Here is a 21005-nt window from a genome sequence, read left to right as displayed (position 1 = left end):
GAAAGAGAGGTAGAGACGGGGCGGGGGGGGTGTCTTCCATGTGCTGGTTCACTCCCCAGTGGTTGCAACAGCTGGAGCTGAGGTGATCTGAAGCCAGGAGCCACGAGCTTCCTCTGGGTCTCCCATGTGGTTGGCAAGGACTCAAGGACTTGGCCCATCTTCCACTGTTTTCCCAAGTGCATTAGCAGGGAGCTGGATTGAAAGTGGAGCAGCCAGGACTCGAACCAGCACCCATATAGGATGCTCGCACTGCAGGCTGGGGCTTTAACCCACTGCACCACAGCACCAGCCCCTGTTCTACTTCTGATCCAGCTCCCTGCTAATAGCATATGAAAGTACTGGAAGATGGCCCAAGTGTTTGGGTTCCTGCCACCCACGTGGGAGACCCAGATGAATCTTCTGGTTCCTGTCTGCAGCCTGGGTCAGCCTTGGCCATTGCAGCCATCTGAGGAGTGAACTAGTGGATGAAAGATCTCTCTCAATCTCTGTCGCTGCCTGCCTGTTTTTTCCATGTCTCTCTGTAACTCTTTTTTTTTTTTTTTTTTGACAGGCAGAGTGGATAGTGAGAGAGAGAGACAGAGAGAAAGGTCTTCCTTTGCTGTTGGTTCACCCTCCAATGGCTGCCGTGGCTGGCACACTGCGGCTGGTGCACCGCGCTGATCTGAAGGCAGGAGCCAGGTGCTTCTCCTGGTCTCCCATGGGGTGCAGGGCCCAAGGACTTGGGCCATCCTCCACTGCCTTCCCGGGCCATAGCAGAGAGCTGGCCTGGAAGAGGGGCAACCGGGACAGAATTCGGTGCCCCAATGGGACTAGAATCCGGTGTGCCGGCGCCGCAAGGCGGAGGATTAGCCTGTTGAGCCACGGCGCCGGCCTCTCTGTAACTCTTGCTTTCAGATAACTCTATAAGATCTTATTTATTTATTTATTTATTTTATTTATTTATTTTTTTGACAGGCAGAGTGGATAGTGAGAGAGAGAGAAAGGTCTTCCTTTTTGCCGTTGGTTCACACTCCAATGGCCGCTGTGGCCGGCGCATCTCGCTGATCCGAAGCCAGGAGCCAGGTGCTTCTCCTGGTCTCCCATGCGAGTGCAGGGCCCAAGGACTTGGGCCATCCTCCACTGCCTTCCCGGGCCATAGCAGAGAGCTGGCCTGGAAGAGGGGCAACCGGGACAGAATTCGGTGCCCCAATGGGACTAGAATCCGGTGTGCCGGCGCCGCAAGGCGGAGGATTAGCCTGTTAAGCCACGGCGCCGGCCTATAAGATCTTTAAAATAAAATAAAATACAGTTGTAGAACCTCCCACATTCAGCTGGAATCTCAAAATGACAAATCTGCCACTCATTCCTAACCCCAGGGGACTTCAAAAAGTTGCCTTTACACTGAGAGGTTAAGCATTAAACACTAGGGAGGTCCTTGGGAAACTGTAACCGCAGGTTGACTTCAGAGGTCAAATTCATATCGTTTGTATTTAATAGTCCCAAAAGACCCTCAAATGATGAATTTAAAGTGGTCCTGCGTTGATGGTGCCATAGTCAAAAGCAAACAAGATACTCTCAGAGTATCTTGCATTTTATATTTAAAGAAGTAAAATAGAAGCCTAAATATATTTGTAAGGAACAGAAAACCATAAAAAGTGATCTGACACATTTAGAACACTAATCAAATATCCCTTTTAGAAATTAAGAGTGCAGGGTATTAAATATTAAAACTTAAATGGATGGGGCTTGCTACTAAGTAGAGAACTGGCTAAGAGTATAAACTGAAATCCTCAGAGTAACTACTAAAAGAATAGAAATATGGTGCATAACTTCCAAGCAAGTAGATGGAAAAAATGGAGAAATAAAAAATGAGTTCAGGGTTTCTATCTACAGTAATGACTTGAATACCTCAAGTGAAAAACAATAAAATCTGCACAATATATATATTTTTAAATTTCTGCTTGAAGTCACTGGAGAGCTATCAATCACTGATGCAAAGAAAGCATCTGACAAAATCCATCACCTGCTCATGATGAAAAATCAACAAATCGGGAATAGAAAGGAACTTCCTCAACATGATGTAAGATATTACATTGATGTCTGTTCCTATAAAAGAATTTCCAGGGGCTACCGCTGTGGCGTAGCAGATAAAGTCTCCACCTGCAGCGCCAGCATCCCATATGAGGGCCAGTTCAAGTCCCGGCTACTTGTCTTCTGATCCAGCTCTCTGCTATGGCCTGGGAAAGCAGTGGAGGATGGCCCAAGCACTTGGGCTCCTGCACCCACGTGGGAGACCCAGAAGAAGCTCCTGGCTCCTGGCTTCTGATCAGCTTAGCTCTGGCCATTACAGCCATTAGGGGAGTGAACCAGCAGATGGAAGACCTCTCTCTCTCTCTCCCTCTCACTGACTGTAACTCTGCCTCTCACATAAATAAATAAATTTAAATTTTTTTTTTTTTTTTTTTTTTTTTTGGCCAGGCAGAGTTAGACAGTGAGAGAGAGACAGAGAGAGAAGTTGTCCTTCCATTGGTTCACTCCCCTAATGGCCACTACAGCCAGCACTGCGCCCATCTGAAGCCAGGAGCCGTGTGCTTCCTCCTGGGCCACAGCAGAGAGCTGGACTGGAAGAGGAGCAACCGGGACAGAACTGGTGCCCCAACCCGGGTTAGAACCTGGGGTGCCGGCGCTGAAGGCGGAGTATTAGCCTATTGAGCCGGGGCGCCGGCCTAATATTTTTTTTAAAAAAAGAATCTCCATGGGGCTGGCACTGTGGCACAGCGGGTTAATGCTCTGGCCTGAAGCGCGGGCATCCCATATGGGCACCGGTTTGAGACCCGGCTGCTTCACTTCTGATCCAGCTCTCTGCTATGGCCTGGGAAAGCAGTGGAGAATGGCCCAAGTGCTTGGGGCCCTACACCCACATTGGGGACCTGGAGGAAGCTCCTGGCTCCTGGCTTCAGATCGGCGCAGCTCTGGCCATTGCGGCCAGTTGGGGAGTGAACCATCGGATGGAGGACCTCTCTCTCTCTGCCTCTCCTCTCTCTGTGTAACTCTGACTTTCAAATAAATAAATCTTTAAAAAAAAAAAAAAAGAAAAGAAAAGAAAAAGAAAAGAATCTGCGGTGATATCCATCACTCTTTCTACCATGTAAGAGAGTGAGAAGTCAGCTGTCAGCATCCCAGAAAAGAGCCCTCAGAAGAATCTGGCCACGCTGGCACCCTAATCCTAGACTTTCTATCCTCCAGAACTGTGACAACTATATTTATTTATTTATTTATTTTAAGTTTGAGAGGTAGTAATATATATGTAGAGAGAGATCTTCCATCCACTGGTTCATTCCCCAAATGGCTGCAACGGCTGGAGCTGGGCTGATCTGAAGCCAGGAGCCAAGAGCTGCTTCCGGGTCTCCCACGTGGGTGCAGGGGCCCAAGCCCTTGGATCACCTTCCACTGCTGTCCCAGGCCATAAACAGAGAGCCTGACCAGAAGAGGAGCAGCGGGACACAAACTGGTGCCCCATGGGGTGCCGGCGCCACAAGCAGAGGTTTAGCCTACTATGTCACAGTGCCAGTGTCAAAAAATAAATTTCTGTTGTTTATAAAAAACCCAGTATTTTGTTATAGGAGCTCAAATAAACTCAAATAAAGATATTGGTGTCAAGAATTGGAGAGTGTTGCTATAACTCCTAAAAATGTGTAATGGGTAAAGCCTGGAAGAGTTCTTTTTTTTTTTTTTTTAAGGTTTCTTTATTTACTTGAAAGAGTTACACACAGAGAGAAGGAAAGGCAGAGAGAGAGTGAGAGAGAGAGAGGGAGAGAGACAGAGACAGAGAGAGTGAGCACTGGTTCACTCCCCAATTGGCCACAATGGCCAGAGCTGTGCCGATCCAGAGCCAGGAGCCAGGAGCTTCTTCCAGGTCTCCCATGTGGGTGCAGGGGCCCAAGCACTTGGGCCATCTTCCACTGCTTTCCCAGGGCAAAGGAGAGAGATGGATCAGAAGTGGAGCTGCCGGGACTTGAACTGGAACCCATATGGGATGCCAGCGCTGGCCCCTAAATAAAAAATTTTGTTTTCTTATTTCATAAATTTACTTAAGAAACAGAGGAATAAAGACAGACAGAAGCTCCCATCCACTGATTCACTCCCCAGATGCCTACAACAGCAAGGGCTGGACTGGGCCAAGGATGGAAACTCAATCCAGGTCTCCCATGTGAGTGGCAGGAACCCAGTCTCTCGAGCCATCACCACTGCCTGCCAGGGTCCACATTAGCAGGACTTCTCTCTCTCTCTCTGTCTAACTCTGACTTTTAAGTAAATAAACAAATCTCTGAAAAAAGAAGAAGAAGAGAAACAGAAGAAAGAAACTACTTGAAGGCAGAATAGTAAGCAAAAAAGGAACTAGAATGTAAAGTTTTAGAGAATTATCAACTCATTCATATTGCAGAAAATGAGAAAATATGTTCAAAGAAAACGCTAAGGATGTGGCTAAACTACCCCTTTGGTAAGGAGGTTAGTATGAGTGTGAACCATGAACTTATTCAGCCGCCTCAGCAGGAAAATTGCCAGGCTGAACTGAAGGAAAAAGAAACAGGAAGGAATGAAGGAAGCTGTTGTGATATTGCACCGGAAGTTCTGGCCAGAAAACCAGGCAAGAAAAAGAAATAAAAGCCATCCAAATTGCAAAGGAAGACATCAAACCATCTATGTTCACAGGTAACATACCCTACCTATAGAAATTCCTAAAGAATACACAATTTCATTTTATCATCAAAGAGATTTACATCAAAAAGAATAAACTATCCAAGAATAACTTTTATTCATTTATTTTTATTTCAAAGGCATAGAGACTGTGACAGACAGAAATCTTCCATCCATTTTACTCCCTAAATGCCTACAACAGTCAGGAATGGGCCAGGCTGAAGCCAGGAGTTTGGAACTCAAGCAGTGTTTCTCACATGGATGGCAAGGACCCAAATACTTGATCTGTCACCTGCTGCCCCCCAAAGTATGTGTTAGCAGGAAACTGTAGCTGGGAGTGGAATCAGGACTCACACCTACACAGTCCAACATAGAATGAGAGCTGCATCCCTCCCCAACAATAAACTGAACCCAAGAGAGACACTGAAAACTACAAAGTATTTTTGAAGAAATTAAATACTAAACAAATGCAAAGACATTCTTTGTTCATGACTGGATGATTTAATATTGTTAAAATAGCAACATTCCCCAAAACAGTGTACAGAATCAGTGTCATGAATCCCCATCAAAATCCCAATGACTTTTTAATAAAAATAAAAATAAAAAGTTCATCCTAAAATTCATGTGAAATTACAAGGGTTCCTGAATGGTCAAAACAATCTCGAGAAAGAACAAAACTGAAGGATTCATACTTCCTGATTTTAAAACTTTTTTTTTTTTTTTTGGACAGGCAGAGTTAGACAGTGAGAGAGAGAGACAGAGAGAAAGGTCTTCCTTCCGTTGGTTCACCCCCCCCAAATGGCTGCTATGGCCAGCGCGCTGCGCCGATCCAAAGACAGGAGCCAGGTGCTTCCTCCCATGCAGGTGCAGGGCCCAAACACTTGGGCCATCCTCCACTGCCTTCCCGGGCCACAGCAGAGAGCTGGACTGGAAGAGGAGCAACTGGGACTAGAACCCGGTGCCCACATGGGATGCTGGCGCCGCAGGCAGAGGATTAACCTAGTGAGCCACGAAGCCAGCCCTGATTTTAAAACTTTTTACAACACAGTTTGGTACTGTTATAAGGATAGTCACATAGATCAGTAGAGGAGAATTGAGAGTCTAGAAATACATCCTTATACTTACTATCAAATAATTATCTGCAAGGATACTATGACCAATTGGGATAAGAAAGTCTGTTCAACAAATGATGATGTGACAACTGAATATAAATGAATTTGAACCTTTATTTAATATCTGTACAAAAATTAACTCGAAATGGAGCAAAGTTCTGAATCTAACAGCTAAACTATAAAATTCTTAGAAGAAAACATCAGATGGTGATAGTTAATTTTATGTCAATTTAGCCTTGTAAAATGTCTAACTTTACGGTTGTGTGAGTCAGTTTCTTGAAAATCTGTCTCACTGTGTCATAGTGGGCTAAGCCTCTGCCTGCTGAGCTGGCATCCCATATGGGCACCAGTTTGTATACCGGCTGCTCCTCTTCCAATCCAGCTCTCTACTATGGCCCGGAAAAGCAACAGAAGATGGCCCAAGTGTTTGGGCCCTGCACCCATGTGGGACACCTGGAAAAAGCTCCTTGCTTCGGATAGGTCCAGCAGCCATTTCGGGAGAGAACCAGCAGATGGAAGACCTTTCTCTCACTCTCTCTCTCTCTATGTAACTCTCTCACTCAAGTAAATAAATAAAAATTTTAAAAAAACTTAAAAGGGGAGGGTGGTGCTGTGGCATAGTGGTAAAGCCACCACCTGCAGTGCCAGCATCCCATATGAGCGCCAGTTCAGGTCCCAGCTGCTCCACTTCTGATCCAGCTCTCTGCTATGGCCTGGGAAAGCAGTAGAAGATGGCCCAAGTCCTCGGGCCCCAGAACCCACATGGGAGACCCGGAGAAGCTCCTGGCTTCAGATCAGCAGAGCTCCAGCCATTGTGGCCAATTGGGGAGTGAACCAGCAGATGGAAGACATTCTCTCCCTCTCTCTCTCCCTGTCTCTCTGTCTCTGCCTCTCCTCTCTCTGTGTAACTCTTTCAACTAAATAAATAATTTTTTTTTTTTTGGGCAGGCAGAGTGGACAGTGAGAGAGAGAGAGAGACAGAGAGAAAGGTCTTCCTTTGCCGTTGGTTCAACTTCCAATGGCCACCGCGGCCGGCGTGCTGCAGCTGGCGCGCTGCGGCTGGCGCACCGTGCTGATCCGAAGGCAGGAGCCAGGTGCTTATCCTGGTCTCCCATGGGGTGCAGGGCCCAAGGACTTGGGCCATCCTCCACTGCACTCCCGGGCCACAGCAGAGAGCTGGCCTGAAAGAGGGGCAACCGGGACAGAATCCGGTGCCCCAACCGGGACTAGAACCCGATGTGCCAGCGCCGCAAGGTGGAGGATTAGCCTATTGAGCCACAGTGCCGGCCAAATAAATAAATCTTAAAAAAATTTTTTTAAAATGTTTGTCTTGCGGTCAGTGTTGTAGCCTAATGGGTTAAACCACCGCCTACAATGCAGGCATCCCTTTATGAGTGCTGGTTTTTTCTCCACTTCCAATCCAGCTCCCTGCTAATGTGTCTGGGAAAGCAACAGAGGATGGCTCAAGTGCTTGGACCCTCCCACCCAGCTCCAGCCATTGCAGCCATTTGGAGAGTGAACCAGCGATGAAAGATCTCTCTCTGAATGTAACTCAAATAAATAAATATGAATATATGTTCCTATAAAAATAAAATATAAATCTATGTATGTTCTTTTTTAAAAAAGATTTATTGTATTTATTTGAAAGACAGTGCTACAGAGAGAGGTAGAGACAGAGAGAGGTCTTCCATCCACTGGTTCACTCCCCAAATGGCTGCAATGGCTGGAGCTGAGCCGATCCGAAGCCAGGAGCCAGGAGCTTCCTCCAGGTCTCCCCTGTGGGTGCAGGGACCCAAGGACTTGGGCCATTCTCCACTGCCTTCCCGGACCATTAGCAGGGAACTGGATCGGAAGTGAAGAAGCTGTGACTCAAGCTGGCACCCATTTGGGATTCTGGTGCCGCAGGCCAGTGCTTTTAACCCACTGTGCCATAGCACTGGCCCCTATATATGTTCTAAAGCACAGATCTAAATACATCTCTACCTGGCTTTAAAATTTTTTGATGTTTCAGTTGCATACAGAATCATATTTATATTAAGTATTCAGCCTGATATTTAAAACCCTTCCCAAGGCAACCTCTGTCAACTTTCCAGCCTGTTGTCTGAGTAGGTTCCCTACACATCTATACAGCATCCAGACTGGTGCCCACACCTGTCCTCACACATATCCCATGCTTTTCCTCTTCCTATGCTTTTCCCCAGTCTATTATCTTTCACTACCTGACTCCCCAACCTATCCACCTTCAAAATCCCACCCTCGTTTGAAGCACATCTCAAACCTGAACTGTCGCAGAAGGCATTTTATAGATACGCCTGGTTCAAAATACCTCCCATGTCTTTAACAACATTTATTTATTTATTTTTAAAGGTTTTATTTATTTATTCAACAGGTAGAGTTACAGACAGTTAGAGAGAGACTAGAGAAAGGTCTTCCTTCTGTTGGTTCACCCCCAAAATGGCCGCCACGGCCAGTGTTGCGCCGATCCGAAGCCAGGAGTCAGGTGCTTCCTCCTGGTCTCCCATGTGGGTACAGGAGCGCAAGCACTCGGGCCATCCTCCATTTTGCCCTCCCGGGCCACAGCGGAGAGCTGGACTGGAAGAGGAGTAACCGGGACTAGAATCCGGCACCCATATGGGATGCTGGCGCCACAGGCAGAGGATTAACCAAGTGAGCCATGGGGCTGGCCCCCTTTAACAACATTTAAACTTCTATTAACTCATGGCCGGCGCTGTGGCTTAACAGGCTAATCCTCCGCCTTGTGGCGCCGGCACACCAGGTTCTAGTCCCGGTCTGGGCGCAGGATTCTATCCCGGTTGCCCCTCTTCCAGGCCAGCTCTCTGCTGTGGCCCGGGAAGGCAGTGGAGGATGGCCCAAGTGCTTGGGCCCTGCACCCTCATGGGAGACCAGGAGAAGCTCCTGGCTTCGGATCAGCGAGATGCACCGGCCGCAGCGGCCATTGGAGGGTGAACCAACGGAAAAAGAAGACTTTCCTCTCTGTCTCTCTCTCTCACTGTCCACTCTGCCTGTCAAAAAAAAAAAAAAATTTCTATGAACTCTTGTCACATCCTATTTCCTCAAAGATATACATATATACACACACACATAGTTATACATAACTTTCCTCATATATATAACTCTCTATATAACATACGTATAACTTTCCTCAAATATATGCACAGGTTTGTTGAAATGGGGTTAAAGGACACTGTCAAAACCCCACTCTCCCTTCAATGCAGTTCTCCCCATGCCCCAGAGAGCAAGGATATTGGTAGTTTCAGGGGCAGGGAGCAGTGAATTACAAGAAAAAAAATTGCATCACATACCTCTGTCTTGGCTGCCACCTGCTTCAAATGCTGATACCTAAAAAACAGCACCCAAAATCCACAAACAAGAAGACCAAATAATAGTGAAAGGCTGAGGGAAGATGGCAGTGGGATGGCCAGCCCCCAGATTAGCGCCATCACTCAACCCCATGCCCCTCTCAGCCAGAGTTTTCTGCCTCAAGGCTATGACTCCATATGACATCACAATGGACATTCCAAGAAAAACCTGACAGGATCCAGCCAATGTGCATGCTGCTTGAGTCTGAGCCATACCCAGAGCACCACCTGCTGCTCCCTCCTGTGGCCGCCCATGGCCTTGCCCTGACAGCCAAAGCTCAGAGAAGAGCTCTCCATCACTCTTCTAGGATTGAGCTGAACACTTGTCATCAAGTAGGCAGGGTAAAGATAGGGTTTCGGAGGAGTAGGCCTTCCTAATGGCCTGTTCTGCCAGTCACCCCCTAGAGGCCTGAGTTAGAGTGTCGTATGTTCCAGACACAAACTAGAAAACAAGATCAAGTACATTTAAGAAAACCAGGATGGTTTAACTAATACTCAGAAAGTTTGAGAAAGGTGGCTTCACAAGTCTGATACGTGACATATTTCCTAGTTGCTGCTGCATTGAGACAGAGATGTCAAGAGGGAAATTCAATGATCTTGAAGGACCACTCCATCCAGAATCTATGGTCTCATTTTCCAAATCTAAATCATACATTCTGTCATTCATCCAGATTTGGATGAATTCTCTAAGGTTAATATACTACAAACAGAATTTACAAGGAATCAGTTTATACTAAATCAAAGTTTAATAAAATTGGCTGGAATATTTTTTATTTATTTATTTATTTATTTTTTACAGGCAGAGTGGACAGTGAGAGAGAGAGACAGAGAGAAAGGTCTTCCTTTGCCGTTGGTTCACCCTCCAACGGCCGCCGTGGCCGGCGTGCTGCGGCCAGTGCACCGCACTGATCCGAAGCCAGGAGCAAGGTGCTTCCTCCTGGTCTCCCATGGGGTGCAGGACCCAAGCACTTGGGCCATCCTCCACTGCACTCCTGGGCCATAGCAGAGAGCTGACCTGGAAGAGGGGCAACTGGGACAGAATCCGGTGCCCCAACCGGGACTAGAACCTGGTGTGCCAGTGCCGCTAGGTGGAGGATTAGCCTGTTGAGCCACGGCGCCTGCCGGAATATTTTTTCTTATAAGAAAGTTCAACTCTGGGACTAGCATGTGGTACAGCTAGTTAAATTGTCACTTGCAATGCCAGCATATGGCACCAGTTTGATTCTTGTCTTCTCCACTTCTGATCCAGTTCCCTGCTAATGTGCCTGGGAAAGCTGCAGAAGATGGCTGAAGTGCTTGGGCCTCTGACAGCAGTGTGGGAGACCTGGATGGAGTTCTAGGCTCCTGACTTCCAGGTCCTGTGGCCATTTGGGAGTGAACCAGCTGATGGAAGATCTCTCTGTATTTCTCTCTCTCTCTCTCCCTGTTACTCTTTCAAATAAAAATAAATAAATCTTTTTTTAAAAAAGTTAAACTGGAAAATTGATTCAATGAACTATTGAGTAGCAGTCACTATTTAAAGACAGACATGTGGTCTCTCACCTCATAGAATTTTTAGTTCAGGGGCAGCCTAAATATTGTTCTTAGAACACCCATTAAGAAAGAAGTAGTTAAACAAATATTATATATCCATATTATTAAGTACTCTGTGGTTACTATGAAGATTATAATGATAAAGAGCAAGAGGGGGCCAGCGCCGTGGCTCAATAGGTTAATCCTCTGCCTGCGGTGCCAGCATCCCATATGGGCACCGGATTCTAGTCCCGGTTGTTCCTTTTCTAGTCCAGCTCTCTGCTGTGGCCCGGGAGGGCAGTGGAGGATGGCCCAAGTGCCTGGGCCCCTGCACCCGCATAGGAGACCAGGAAGAAGCACCTGGCTCCTGGCTTCGGATCAGCACAGCACTGGTCGTGGCGGCCATTTGGGGGATGAACCAACGAAAGGAAGACCTTTCTCTCTGTCTCTCTCTCTCACTGTCTATAACTACCTGTCAAATAAAAAAAAAATTTAAAAATATAAAAATAGAGCGAGAGAATTCTTTTTTAAAAATGATTTTATTTATTTATTTGAAGGTCAGAATTACACAGAGGGAGAGAGAGCAACGAGAGGGAGATCTTCCATCCACTGGTTCACTCCTCAGATGACAGCAACAGCCAGGGCTGGGCCAGACCGAAGCCAGGAGCTAGGATCTTCATCTGGGTCTCCCATGTGGGTGGCAGGAGCCCAAACACTTGGACCTTCTTCAGCTGCTTTTCCCAGGCCACCAGCAGGGAGCTGGATTGGAAGTAGAGCAACTGGGTCATGAACCAGTGCTCATATGGTATACCAGTGTTGTAGGCAGTGGCTTTGCCTGCTGGGTGCAATGCTGGCCCCAATAGTGAGAGAATTCTATACACTGAGGGCATGCTATGCGGCAAATGCTAGTTATATTCCAGCCTGGATTTCTTTTTTTTTTTTTTCAGACTTATTTATTTGTTTATTTGAAAGGCAGAATTACAGAGAAACAGGGAGAGACAGAGAAATCTTCCACCTGCTGGTTTACTCACCAAATGGCTGCAATGGCCAGAACTGAGCCAGGCCAAAGCTGGGTGCCAAGGGCTTCATCTGGGTCTCCCACGTGGGTTCAGGGGCCCAAACACTTGATCCATCTTCTGTGCTTTCCCAGGCATGTTAGCAGGGAGCTGGATCAGAAATGGAACACCCAGGACCCAAACTGGTGCCCATATGGGATGCCAGCGTTATAGGCAGTGGCCCAACCAGCACCTGCTCCTCCAGCCTGGAGTTCTAAGAAAAGATTAGGACTGAAGGTAGTTTTAGGTTCTTAAACCCTATACGTACACTGTGACAAGAGCCTTTCTTTATATTTATATAACTTTTTTGTTTATTAAATATCAACTCACCATTATGTTTAAGAGAGTCATCCACGCTATTTTGTATAGCTTTGACTCACTCATGTTTATTGTATCGTAACTATTCCATAATATCTTTATCCATTAGGATACTGATGGACATTTTGCTTGCTTCCAGTATTTAGATATTATAAGCCATATTGTTAAAAACACCCTTGTCCAGGTATCCTGTTGGATATATACTCTTATTTTCTTAGGTGGTTGTTCTCAAATTGTACTTTATTTTTTGAAAGATTTTATTTTCTTTACTTGAAAGGCAGAGTTAGACAACAGGCAAAACTGAGAGAAAGAGATCTTCTATTTGCTGGTTTACTCCCCAAATGGCTGCAACTTCTGGGGCTGGGCCATGCCAAAGCCAAGAGCCCAGAACTCCACCCTGATTTCCCACATGGGTGGCAGGAGTCCAAGCACTTGGCCATCTTCTGCTGTTTTTCCAAGCACATTAGCAGGGAGCTGACTCAGAAGCGGAGCAGCTGGGACCTGAACCAGCACTCTGATACAGGATGCCAGCCTTGCAGGTGGCAGCTTAGCCTGCTGCACCACAGTGCCAGCCCCTGGTTCTCAAATGCCAGCATGCATTAGAAGCAGGTGGAGTATTTGCTAAAACACAGATTGCTACTGGTTGAGTAGTTTCAGGATAAAACTTGTGAATCTGGCATTTCTAGTAAGTTGCTAGGTGATGCTGAATGGAACGGCTATGTTACAGGGTATGTGTAACTTCAACTTCAGCAGACAGTACCAAACTGTTTTCCAAAGTGCTTATATTAATTTATACTAACACCAGTGGTGAATGGCAGTTCTCCTTGCTCCATTTTCATGACAACATGTAGTTCTATCAGGATGTTTAATTTTAGCCTGTCTGGTGTGTGTGATGGTAGTGTTGCATTGTAGTTGTTGTTGTTTTTTGATAGACAGGTTTAATGACACACTGAGTTTCACAGAGATGACTACAGAGACTTTTAAGCTATAATTTAGGAAAATACAACCATGCAGCACAGATCAACCAACCAGATCTAAAATAAACTGGCTTCTTACCGCAACTACCCTGTAAACACTCAACCCTTCTCTCCCAGATGACCTTAACTGCACAAGAAAACAGTACCTATGGGGAGCCAGAAATCTAGCTTTGTGGCCAAAAGGAAGAATCAAAGGAAGAATAGCAGTTGGGGGGTGAGTTGGTGGAAACAGGAAAGTCAGTGCCTCTCACTGTGCTGCTTTGCTCTTCTTACGCTTGCCCTTTCCATCTCTCTTCTTGAATCCATCCGTGGTAGCTCTCTCAGGCTTGACTGGGCCACCTGAAACTTTGGAGCTCCTCTCCCTGCTGCTCTTAGCAGACACTTGCTGCCTGATGGCTCAGAGCCCTCCACAGAGCCTTTCCTTGGCATGGGCTTCGTCGGGCCAGCGTAGTTCTTCAAGGTGATGAACCGGCACAGTGGTAGAGCCTGGGGAGCTCCGTTAGGAGCTCTCACTGTCCAGCTGCACCCTCCCAAGGCTGACAGCTCCTCTCCATCAGCAGAAGCCCCAGTCTGTTGCGGCTGGAAGTTCCACCTTGCACTATAGTTTTAACTTGACTTTCTTTGTAAACCAACAGATGGAACACATTTTCAAAAGTGAATTGGTCATTTGACCTTCAAATAAATTGCTTTGACAGTTGCTAATATTTTGTTTAGGATTTTTGCCTATTTTCATGAATGAGGCCAGATTATAATTTTCTCCTTTTGTTTTATCTTTGGCAGGTTTGAGATGTCAAGGTTATATTAGATTCAGGAGTTAGGGAATGTTTCTTTTTTTTTTTTTGACAGGCAGAGTGGACAGTGAGAGAGAGACAGACAGAAAGGTCTTCCTTTTGCCGTTGGTTCACCCTCCAATGGCCGCCGCGGTAGGCGCGCTGCGGCCGGCGCACCGCGCTGATCCGATGGCAGGAGCCAGGTGCTTCTCCTGGTCTCCCATGGGGTGCAGGGCCCAAGCACTTGGGCCATCCTCCACTGCACTCCCTGGCCACAGCAGAGAGCTGGCCTGGAAGAGGGGCAACTGGGACAGGATTGGTGCCCCGACCGGGACTAGAACCTGGTGTGCCGGTGCCACAAGGCGGAGGATTAGCCTAGTGAGCCACGGCGCCGGCCAAGGAATGTTTCTTTTTTTAATGTCCTGAAACATTTTGGGTAAGATTGGGATCCTTCAGTGTTTAGTAGAACTGGTCAGCGAATCCATATAAGCCTGGAATTGTCTTAAGCAGGGATTTTTTTGTTTTACTAAAGAGTCCATCTAAATGAGGATTAACACTACTGACAAATTTTTTTATTCCATTCTCCATGAACTTTTTATTTAAAAAAAGATTTATTTATTTGAAAGTCAGGGTTACAAAGAGAGAGGGAGATCTTCCATCTGCTGTTTTACTTCCCAGATGGTGGCAACAGTCAGGGCTGGGTCAGGCTGCAGGCAGGAGCCAGGAGCTCCATCCCAGTCTCCCACGTGAGTGCAGGGGCTCAAGTACTTGGGCCATCTTCTGCTGCTTTTCTCAAACCATTAACAGGGAACTGGGTCTGAGTTGGAGCAGTTGGGACTCAAACCAGTGCCTATTTTGGATGCCGGCATTTTATTTTATTTTATTTTATTTTATTTATTTATTTTTGACAGAGTGGACAGTGAGAGAGAGAGACAGAGGGAAAGGTCTTCCTTTAGCCATTGGTTCACCCCTCAATGGCCGCTGTGGGCAGCGCGCTGCGGCCAGCGCACCGCGCTGATCCGAAGCCAGGAGCCAGGTGCTTCTCCTGGTCTCCCATGCGGGTGCAGGGCCCAAGCACTTGGGCCATCCTCCACTGCCTTCCTGGGCCACAGCAGAGAGCTGGCCTGGAAGAGGGGCAACCAGGACAGAATCCGGCGCCCCGACCGGGACTAGAACCCGGGGTGCCGGCCCCGCAGGCGGAGGATTAGCCTATTAAGCCGTGACATCAGCCGATGCTGGCATTTTAGAGAGTGGCTTTACCCACTATGCCACAACGCCAGCCATTTTTGTTGTTGTTGTTTTTTCTTTTTTTTCTAAGTCAGCTTTGGGAGATATATTTTCTAGTAAATTTTCCACTCAATCTATGTTTTCACATGTATTGCTCTAAAGTTATTGAAGTGTTCTAATGTCTCCTTTGCTTTTATGGTATTTGGCTATTGTGTCTTCTCTTTTTTCCCCCTTTCCTTGATATTTCTAAAGATTTGTCAATTGTATTAGTCCTTTCAAAGAACTAATTTTTGTATGCTTGTTTTGTATTTCAACAATTTCTTACTTTACCTTTATTATTTTTCTTACTTCTACATTCTTTGGATTTATTTTGCTGCCAGTTTTCTAACTTATTTCTTAAGATGAATGCTTAGAATGCCCATCTTCAATCTTTTCCCCTAATATATGCATTTGAGGATATAAATTTCCTCCTACGTACTACATTAGCTGCATTCCACAGTTATGACATGTAGCCTTGTTGTTATCATTCAGTTCCAACTTTTTGAATTTCCATAACGATTTCTTCTTTGATGCATGGATTATTGAGAATTTCATTTTAAAAGTTCTAGTTATCTGTCAAAAGTACATTATGGTCAGAATACCTACTTTACATAATTTTGATGCTTTGAAATATTTCTAGACTTTATTCTCAATTTCTGGTCTTTTTATTTATTTATTTATTTATTTATTTTTTGACAGGCAGAGTCAGACAGTGAGAGAGAGAGAGAGAGAGAGACAGAGAGAAAGGTCTTCCTTCTGTTGGTTCACCCCCCAAATGGCTGCTACGGCTGGCGCGCTGCGCTGATCCAAAGCCAGGAGCCAGGTGCTTCCTCCTGGTCTTCCTTGCGGGTGCAGGGCCCAAGCACTTGGGCCATCCTCCACTGCCTTCCCAGGCCACAGCAGAGAGCTGGACTGGAAGAGGAGCAACCAGGACAGAATCCAGTGCCCCAACTGGTACTAGAACCCGGGGTACCGGCACTGAAGGCAGAGGATTAGCCTACTGAGCCATGGCGCTGGCCTCTGATCTATTTTTAAAAATTTTATGCATATTTAAAAACAGAATGTATTCAGCATGTGATAGAAATGGTATCTCTATATGTCCATTTAATCTGTTTTGCTTATCTTAATGTTAAAATCTATAGTATCTTAAGTTTTTGTCTGATTTTCCACCAATTACTAAGACAAGTATGTGGGGCTGGCACTGTGGTGCAGCAGGTTAATGCTATGGCCTGAAGTGCCAGCATCCCATGTGGGCGCCGGTTCGAGACCCAGATGCTCTACTTCTGATCCAGCTCTCTGCTATGGCCTAGGAAAGCAGTAGAAAATGACCCAAGTCCGTGGGCCCCTGCACCTGCATGGGAGGCCCAGAAGAAGCTCCTGGCTCCTGCTTTTGGCTCGGCGCAGCTCCAGCCACTGTGGCCAATTAGAGAGTGAACCAACGGATGGAAGACCTCTCTCTCTCTCTCTCTCTCTCCCTCTCCTCTCTCTGTGTAACTCTGACTTTCAAATAAATAAATAAATCTTAAAAAAAAAGACAAGTATGTACAATTTTCTACTCTAATTGTGTATTTCTCCTTTGAGGTCTGTGGATTTTTTAAAAAATATTCTAAATTGTGCTGCGTGGTTTGGTAGCAAAAGGCTTCTTTGGGTTGGGAGGACTTTCTTTCCCGAGACTGCAGCTGCCTTCTGGAAATACACCCTTTCCTCTGGCCAGCACTCAGCTGTGGCAAATTAAAGCTGTGAGCATCAGGAGCAGGATTATTGTCTGGAAACAACATTGGTGAGCTAGCCCAGAAGTCTGCAAGGTCCCTGCAACCTAAGGAATGTCTCCTTCTCATCATCTTCCTGAGAAAGACTCAAGTATACACTGACTGGAGAGGAGGTAGAGAAGATAATGTATGCAGTGCTGGGTCAGAATCCACAGCAACGTTCAAACTGATGCTGCAAGCCTTGCTGGACTCATGGATATGTGTGAGATGGAGCAAACGTCAGCATCGAGCTGACAGGATGTTGCAAAGCAACTAAAGAGGGGTCAGCATTGTGGCATTGCAGGTTAAGCTACCGCCTATGATGCTGGCATCCCGTATGGGTTACACTTCGAGTCCTGGTTGCTTCACTCTGATCCAGCCCCCTGCTAATGCACCTGGGAAAGCAGCAGAGGATGACGGCCCAAGTGTCTGTGCTCCTGTACCCACTTGGGAGAACTTGAATTATGACCATATTGCCTGGCTTCAGCCTGGCTTAGCTTTGGTCATTGTGTGCCTTTGGAGTGTGAACCAACAGAAGAAATCAATCTCTCTATTCTCCTTTCTGGAATTCTGCCTTCAAATAAATAGATACATCTTTAAAAAGGAAAAAAAATATTCTAAATTATTTAAGATAGATATCTGGTGAATTCACTCTCAAGATTTTTTTTTTTTTTTTTTTTTTTTTTTACAAAATGCTCATTTCCATCCACCTGAAAGGCAGAGTGACAGAGAGAGAGAAAGAGAGAGAGAGAGAGAGATCTTCCATTGGCTGATTTTCTTCCTAAATGCCCACAATAGCTAGGGCTGGGCCAGGGTGAAGCCAGGAGGCCAGAACGCCATCCAGATTTCCCATGTGGGTGGCAGGGGCCCAAGAAGTTGGGCCACCACCTGCTGTCTCCAAGGATGCATCAGCAGGAAGCTGAATTGGAAGTTGGCAGCTGGGACTCACACCAGCACTCGCACATGGGTTGCGGATCCAAGCAGCAACCTGACCCTCTGCACCACAGTGCCCAACCCCGTGAAGAGCCTCTTAATCTCCGAAGACTTTATGTCTTGACTTATTTTGTCTGATACTAACATTACCATAGCAATTTTCTTTTGGTAAGTATAAGAATACTTCAAAAAGCTGATGAAAAAATACAATTAAAAGGTCGGAGTTTGTGAACTCAAGAGGCTTCCATAGCCTTGGCAGCTCATGACCAGAGTCTTGGGTGATTACTGATGTTATAAATAAGCATGTCAATTGTTAAATCAACAATAGGAGTCACTGTGCACTTACTCCCCAGTATAGGCTCTTTGTCCTTAATATGTTGTTCTATGCAAATTAACGGTAAAACTAGTATTCAAACAGTACTTTATACTTTGTGTGTCTGTGTGGGTGCAATCTGTTGAAATCTTTACTTAGTACATACTAAGTTGATCTTCTGTATATAAAGATAATTAAAAATGAATCTTAATGAAGAATGGGATGGGAGAGGGAGTAGGAGATAGGATGGTTTGCGGGTGGGAGGGTGGTTATGTGGGGGAAAACCACTATAATCCAAAAGTTGTACTTTCAAAATTTATATTTATTAAATAAAATTTTTCTTAAAAAAAAGTAGAATTAAGGCCGGCGCCGCGGCTCACTAGGCTAATCCTCCGCCTTGCGGCGCCGGCACACTGGGTTCTAGTCCCGATCAGGGCACCGATCCTGTCCCAGTTGCCCCTCTTCCAGGCCAGCTCTCTGCTGTGGCCAGGGAGTGCAGTGGAGGATGGCCCAAGTCCTTGGGCCCTGCACCCCATGGGAGACCAGGAGAAGCACCTGGCTCCTGCCATCGGATCAGCGCGGTGCGCCGGCCGCAGCGCGCCTACTGCGGCGGCCATTGGAGGGTGAACCAACGGCAAAAGGAAGACCTTTCTCTCTGTCTCTCTCTCACTGTCCACTCTGCCTGTCAAATAAATAAATAAATAAATAAATAAAAATTTTTAAAAAAAAGTAGAATTAAAAGGTAAGTTTAGGGGCCAGCATTGTGGTGTAGTGGTTTAAATTTCTGCCTGCAGTGCCACATCCCATATGAGTGAGTGCCAGTTCAAATCCTGGCTCCTCTGCTTCTGATCCAGCTCCCTGCTAAGGTGCCTAGGAAACCAGTGAAAGATGACCCAAGTGCTTAGGTCCCTGTAGGAGACCTGGAAGAGGCTCCTGGATCCTGGCTTCAGACTGGTCCAGCTCTGGCTGTTGTGGCCATTTGGAGAGTAAACCAACAGATGGAAGACTCTCTCTCTCTCTCTCTCTCTCTCTCTCTCTCTGTGTGTCTTCCTCTCTCTCTCTCTAACACTGCCTTTCAAAAACAAATAAATAAATCTTTTTTAATCCTCCGCCTGCGGTGCTGGCACCCCAGGTTCTAGTCCCAGTTGGGGCGCTGGGTTCTAGTCCCGGTTGCCCCTCTTCCAGGCCAGCTCTCTGCTGTGGCCAGGGAGTGCAGTGGAGGATGGCCCAAGTGCTTGGGCCCTGCACCTGCATGGGAGACCAGGAGAAGCACCTGGTTCCTGGCTTCGGATCAGCGCGGTGCGCCGGCCGCAGCTGCCATTGGGGGGTGAACCAACAGAAGGAAGACCTTTCTCTCTGTCTCTCTCTCTCTCACTGTCCACTCTGCCTGTAAAAAAAAAAACAAAAAAACAAAAAAACAAAAAAAAAAAACCAACACCTTATTTTGGTGCAATGTTTTTTGAAATCCATGCATAGTTTTTTTTTGTTTGTTTGTTTTTTGTTTTTTAAGATTTATCTATTTATTTGAAAGGCAGAGTTACCGAGTGGGAGAGACCCAGAGAGAGAGAAACAGAAAAATCTTCCATCTGATGGTTCACTCCCCAGATGATCAGAATAATCGGGCCTGGGCCAGGCCAGAGACAGGAGCCTTGAACTCCATCCAGGTCTTTCTTTCATGTGGGTAATATGTAGGCCATCAGGGAGCTGGATCAGAAGGAGAGTAGCCAGGGCTTGATCGGGTGCTCATATGGGATGCAGGAGTTGCATGGGGCAGACTAACCCACTGCTCCACAATGCTGGTCCCATTGCATAGTATTTTCATACTATATGTTTTCCATGATTTTTTGAAGATTCCTTGTGCATATGAGATTCAAATTTGTTTGTATCAGAATTAACTTTAAATTCCATTTTCCATGAACTTTTTGAGGCCCCTTGTTCTTTTCCTCTTTCTGTACTCCATTCTTTGAAAGTGAGCCGGTGAAGCCAGCCCACATAAGAGGTGTTAGGTGATTAAGCTCCATTTCCTGGAGGGGAGTATTAACATATGTTACTTGTAATTTCTGTGTACAGAAAACTCATCTCCCCTCACCCTGCTTTGTGTATTCAATCATTTATTTATATTGGTAGAACTCATATGTTTGCTTTGTGCCTTGTGTTTTAGCCCGATATCATATTATTTCCTTTGTTATTCAATTGTTCCAGCTCTGGCCATTAGGAGCTGTTTCATTTTGGCTCCTGTGTCCCTTTGACACCCCCCCCCCCCACCATTGTTGAATTCTTGAACGACTCCTCACTTTTTGGCACTTTAAGATGTTCCAGGAATCCTCCTTCTGCTCCCACCCCACAGAACCTAGGCACTAATTTAAATGTGACCCAGTTCATCCTTCTCCCATGAAGGAAGCATTTGTACCATCTAGATGCAGTGCCTGTCCTCTCAACCTCTGCGATGTGACCCACCTGTTGAAGCCCTGCTTGCGTTTAGATGGGATCTTAGGGTTTTGTTGTGTTTGTGGAGCTCATGCCTGGAACCAGGCTGAGGCCCCTCCTTCTTCTACCTGATATCAGCGTCTTCCTTCAAACTTAAAGCCGATCAAACATTCAAGGCCTGGCTCCAGCCTGTCTAGTATCCAAGACTGCCTAAGCTATGAGAATAATAGCATGTTGATTTAGAGTATAGATCATGAGTTCCATTTGTAAAATATATTTAGGCTTGAAGTGTGTGCACTATCCAAGCATCTTCTGCCCCAGAAGATGTGTTTTGCTTTTGATCCAACAAATAGGTGTACAGGAAAAGCATTTCATTCATCTGCCACAATCCCTGCCAGTCTTCTGGGCCAGGTCCTTTATTTGTTTCAGCATCATCATGGTCCATGTTATTCTAGCTGTTTTTGCCCTCAGATATGTTCTTTCTCCAAATAATGGTAAAAGTTGTCACCCAGGGGCC

At 46.1% G+C, this 21005-nt stretch overlaps 1 protein-coding gene across 1 annotated transcript in view; it reads right to left on the bottom strand.

Moving 5' to 3' along the window:
• SPATA31H1 (SPATA31 subfamily H member 1) overlaps window positions 1-9250 on the bottom strand; it is a 32646-nt gene extending 23396 nt beyond the window's left edge. The window contains exon 1 of the mRNA XM_062208825.1: window positions 9113-9250. Within this exon, the coding sequence (XP_062064809.1) occupies window positions 9113-9250 (138 nt within the window). The remainder of the gene's footprint in view (window positions 1-9112) is intronic.
• Between the last annotated feature and the right edge of the window lie 11755 nt (window positions 9251-21005).

Source organism: Lepus europaeus, chromosome 13 (assembly GCF_033115175.1).
Source record: "Lepus europaeus isolate LE1 chromosome 13, mLepTim1.pri, whole genome shotgun sequence".
Classification (NCBI taxonomy): Eukaryota; Metazoa; Chordata; class Mammalia; order Lagomorpha; family Leporidae; genus Lepus; species Lepus europaeus.
Note: the sequence above shows the minus strand (reverse complement) of the source record. Positions and strands in the feature narration are given on the sequence as shown.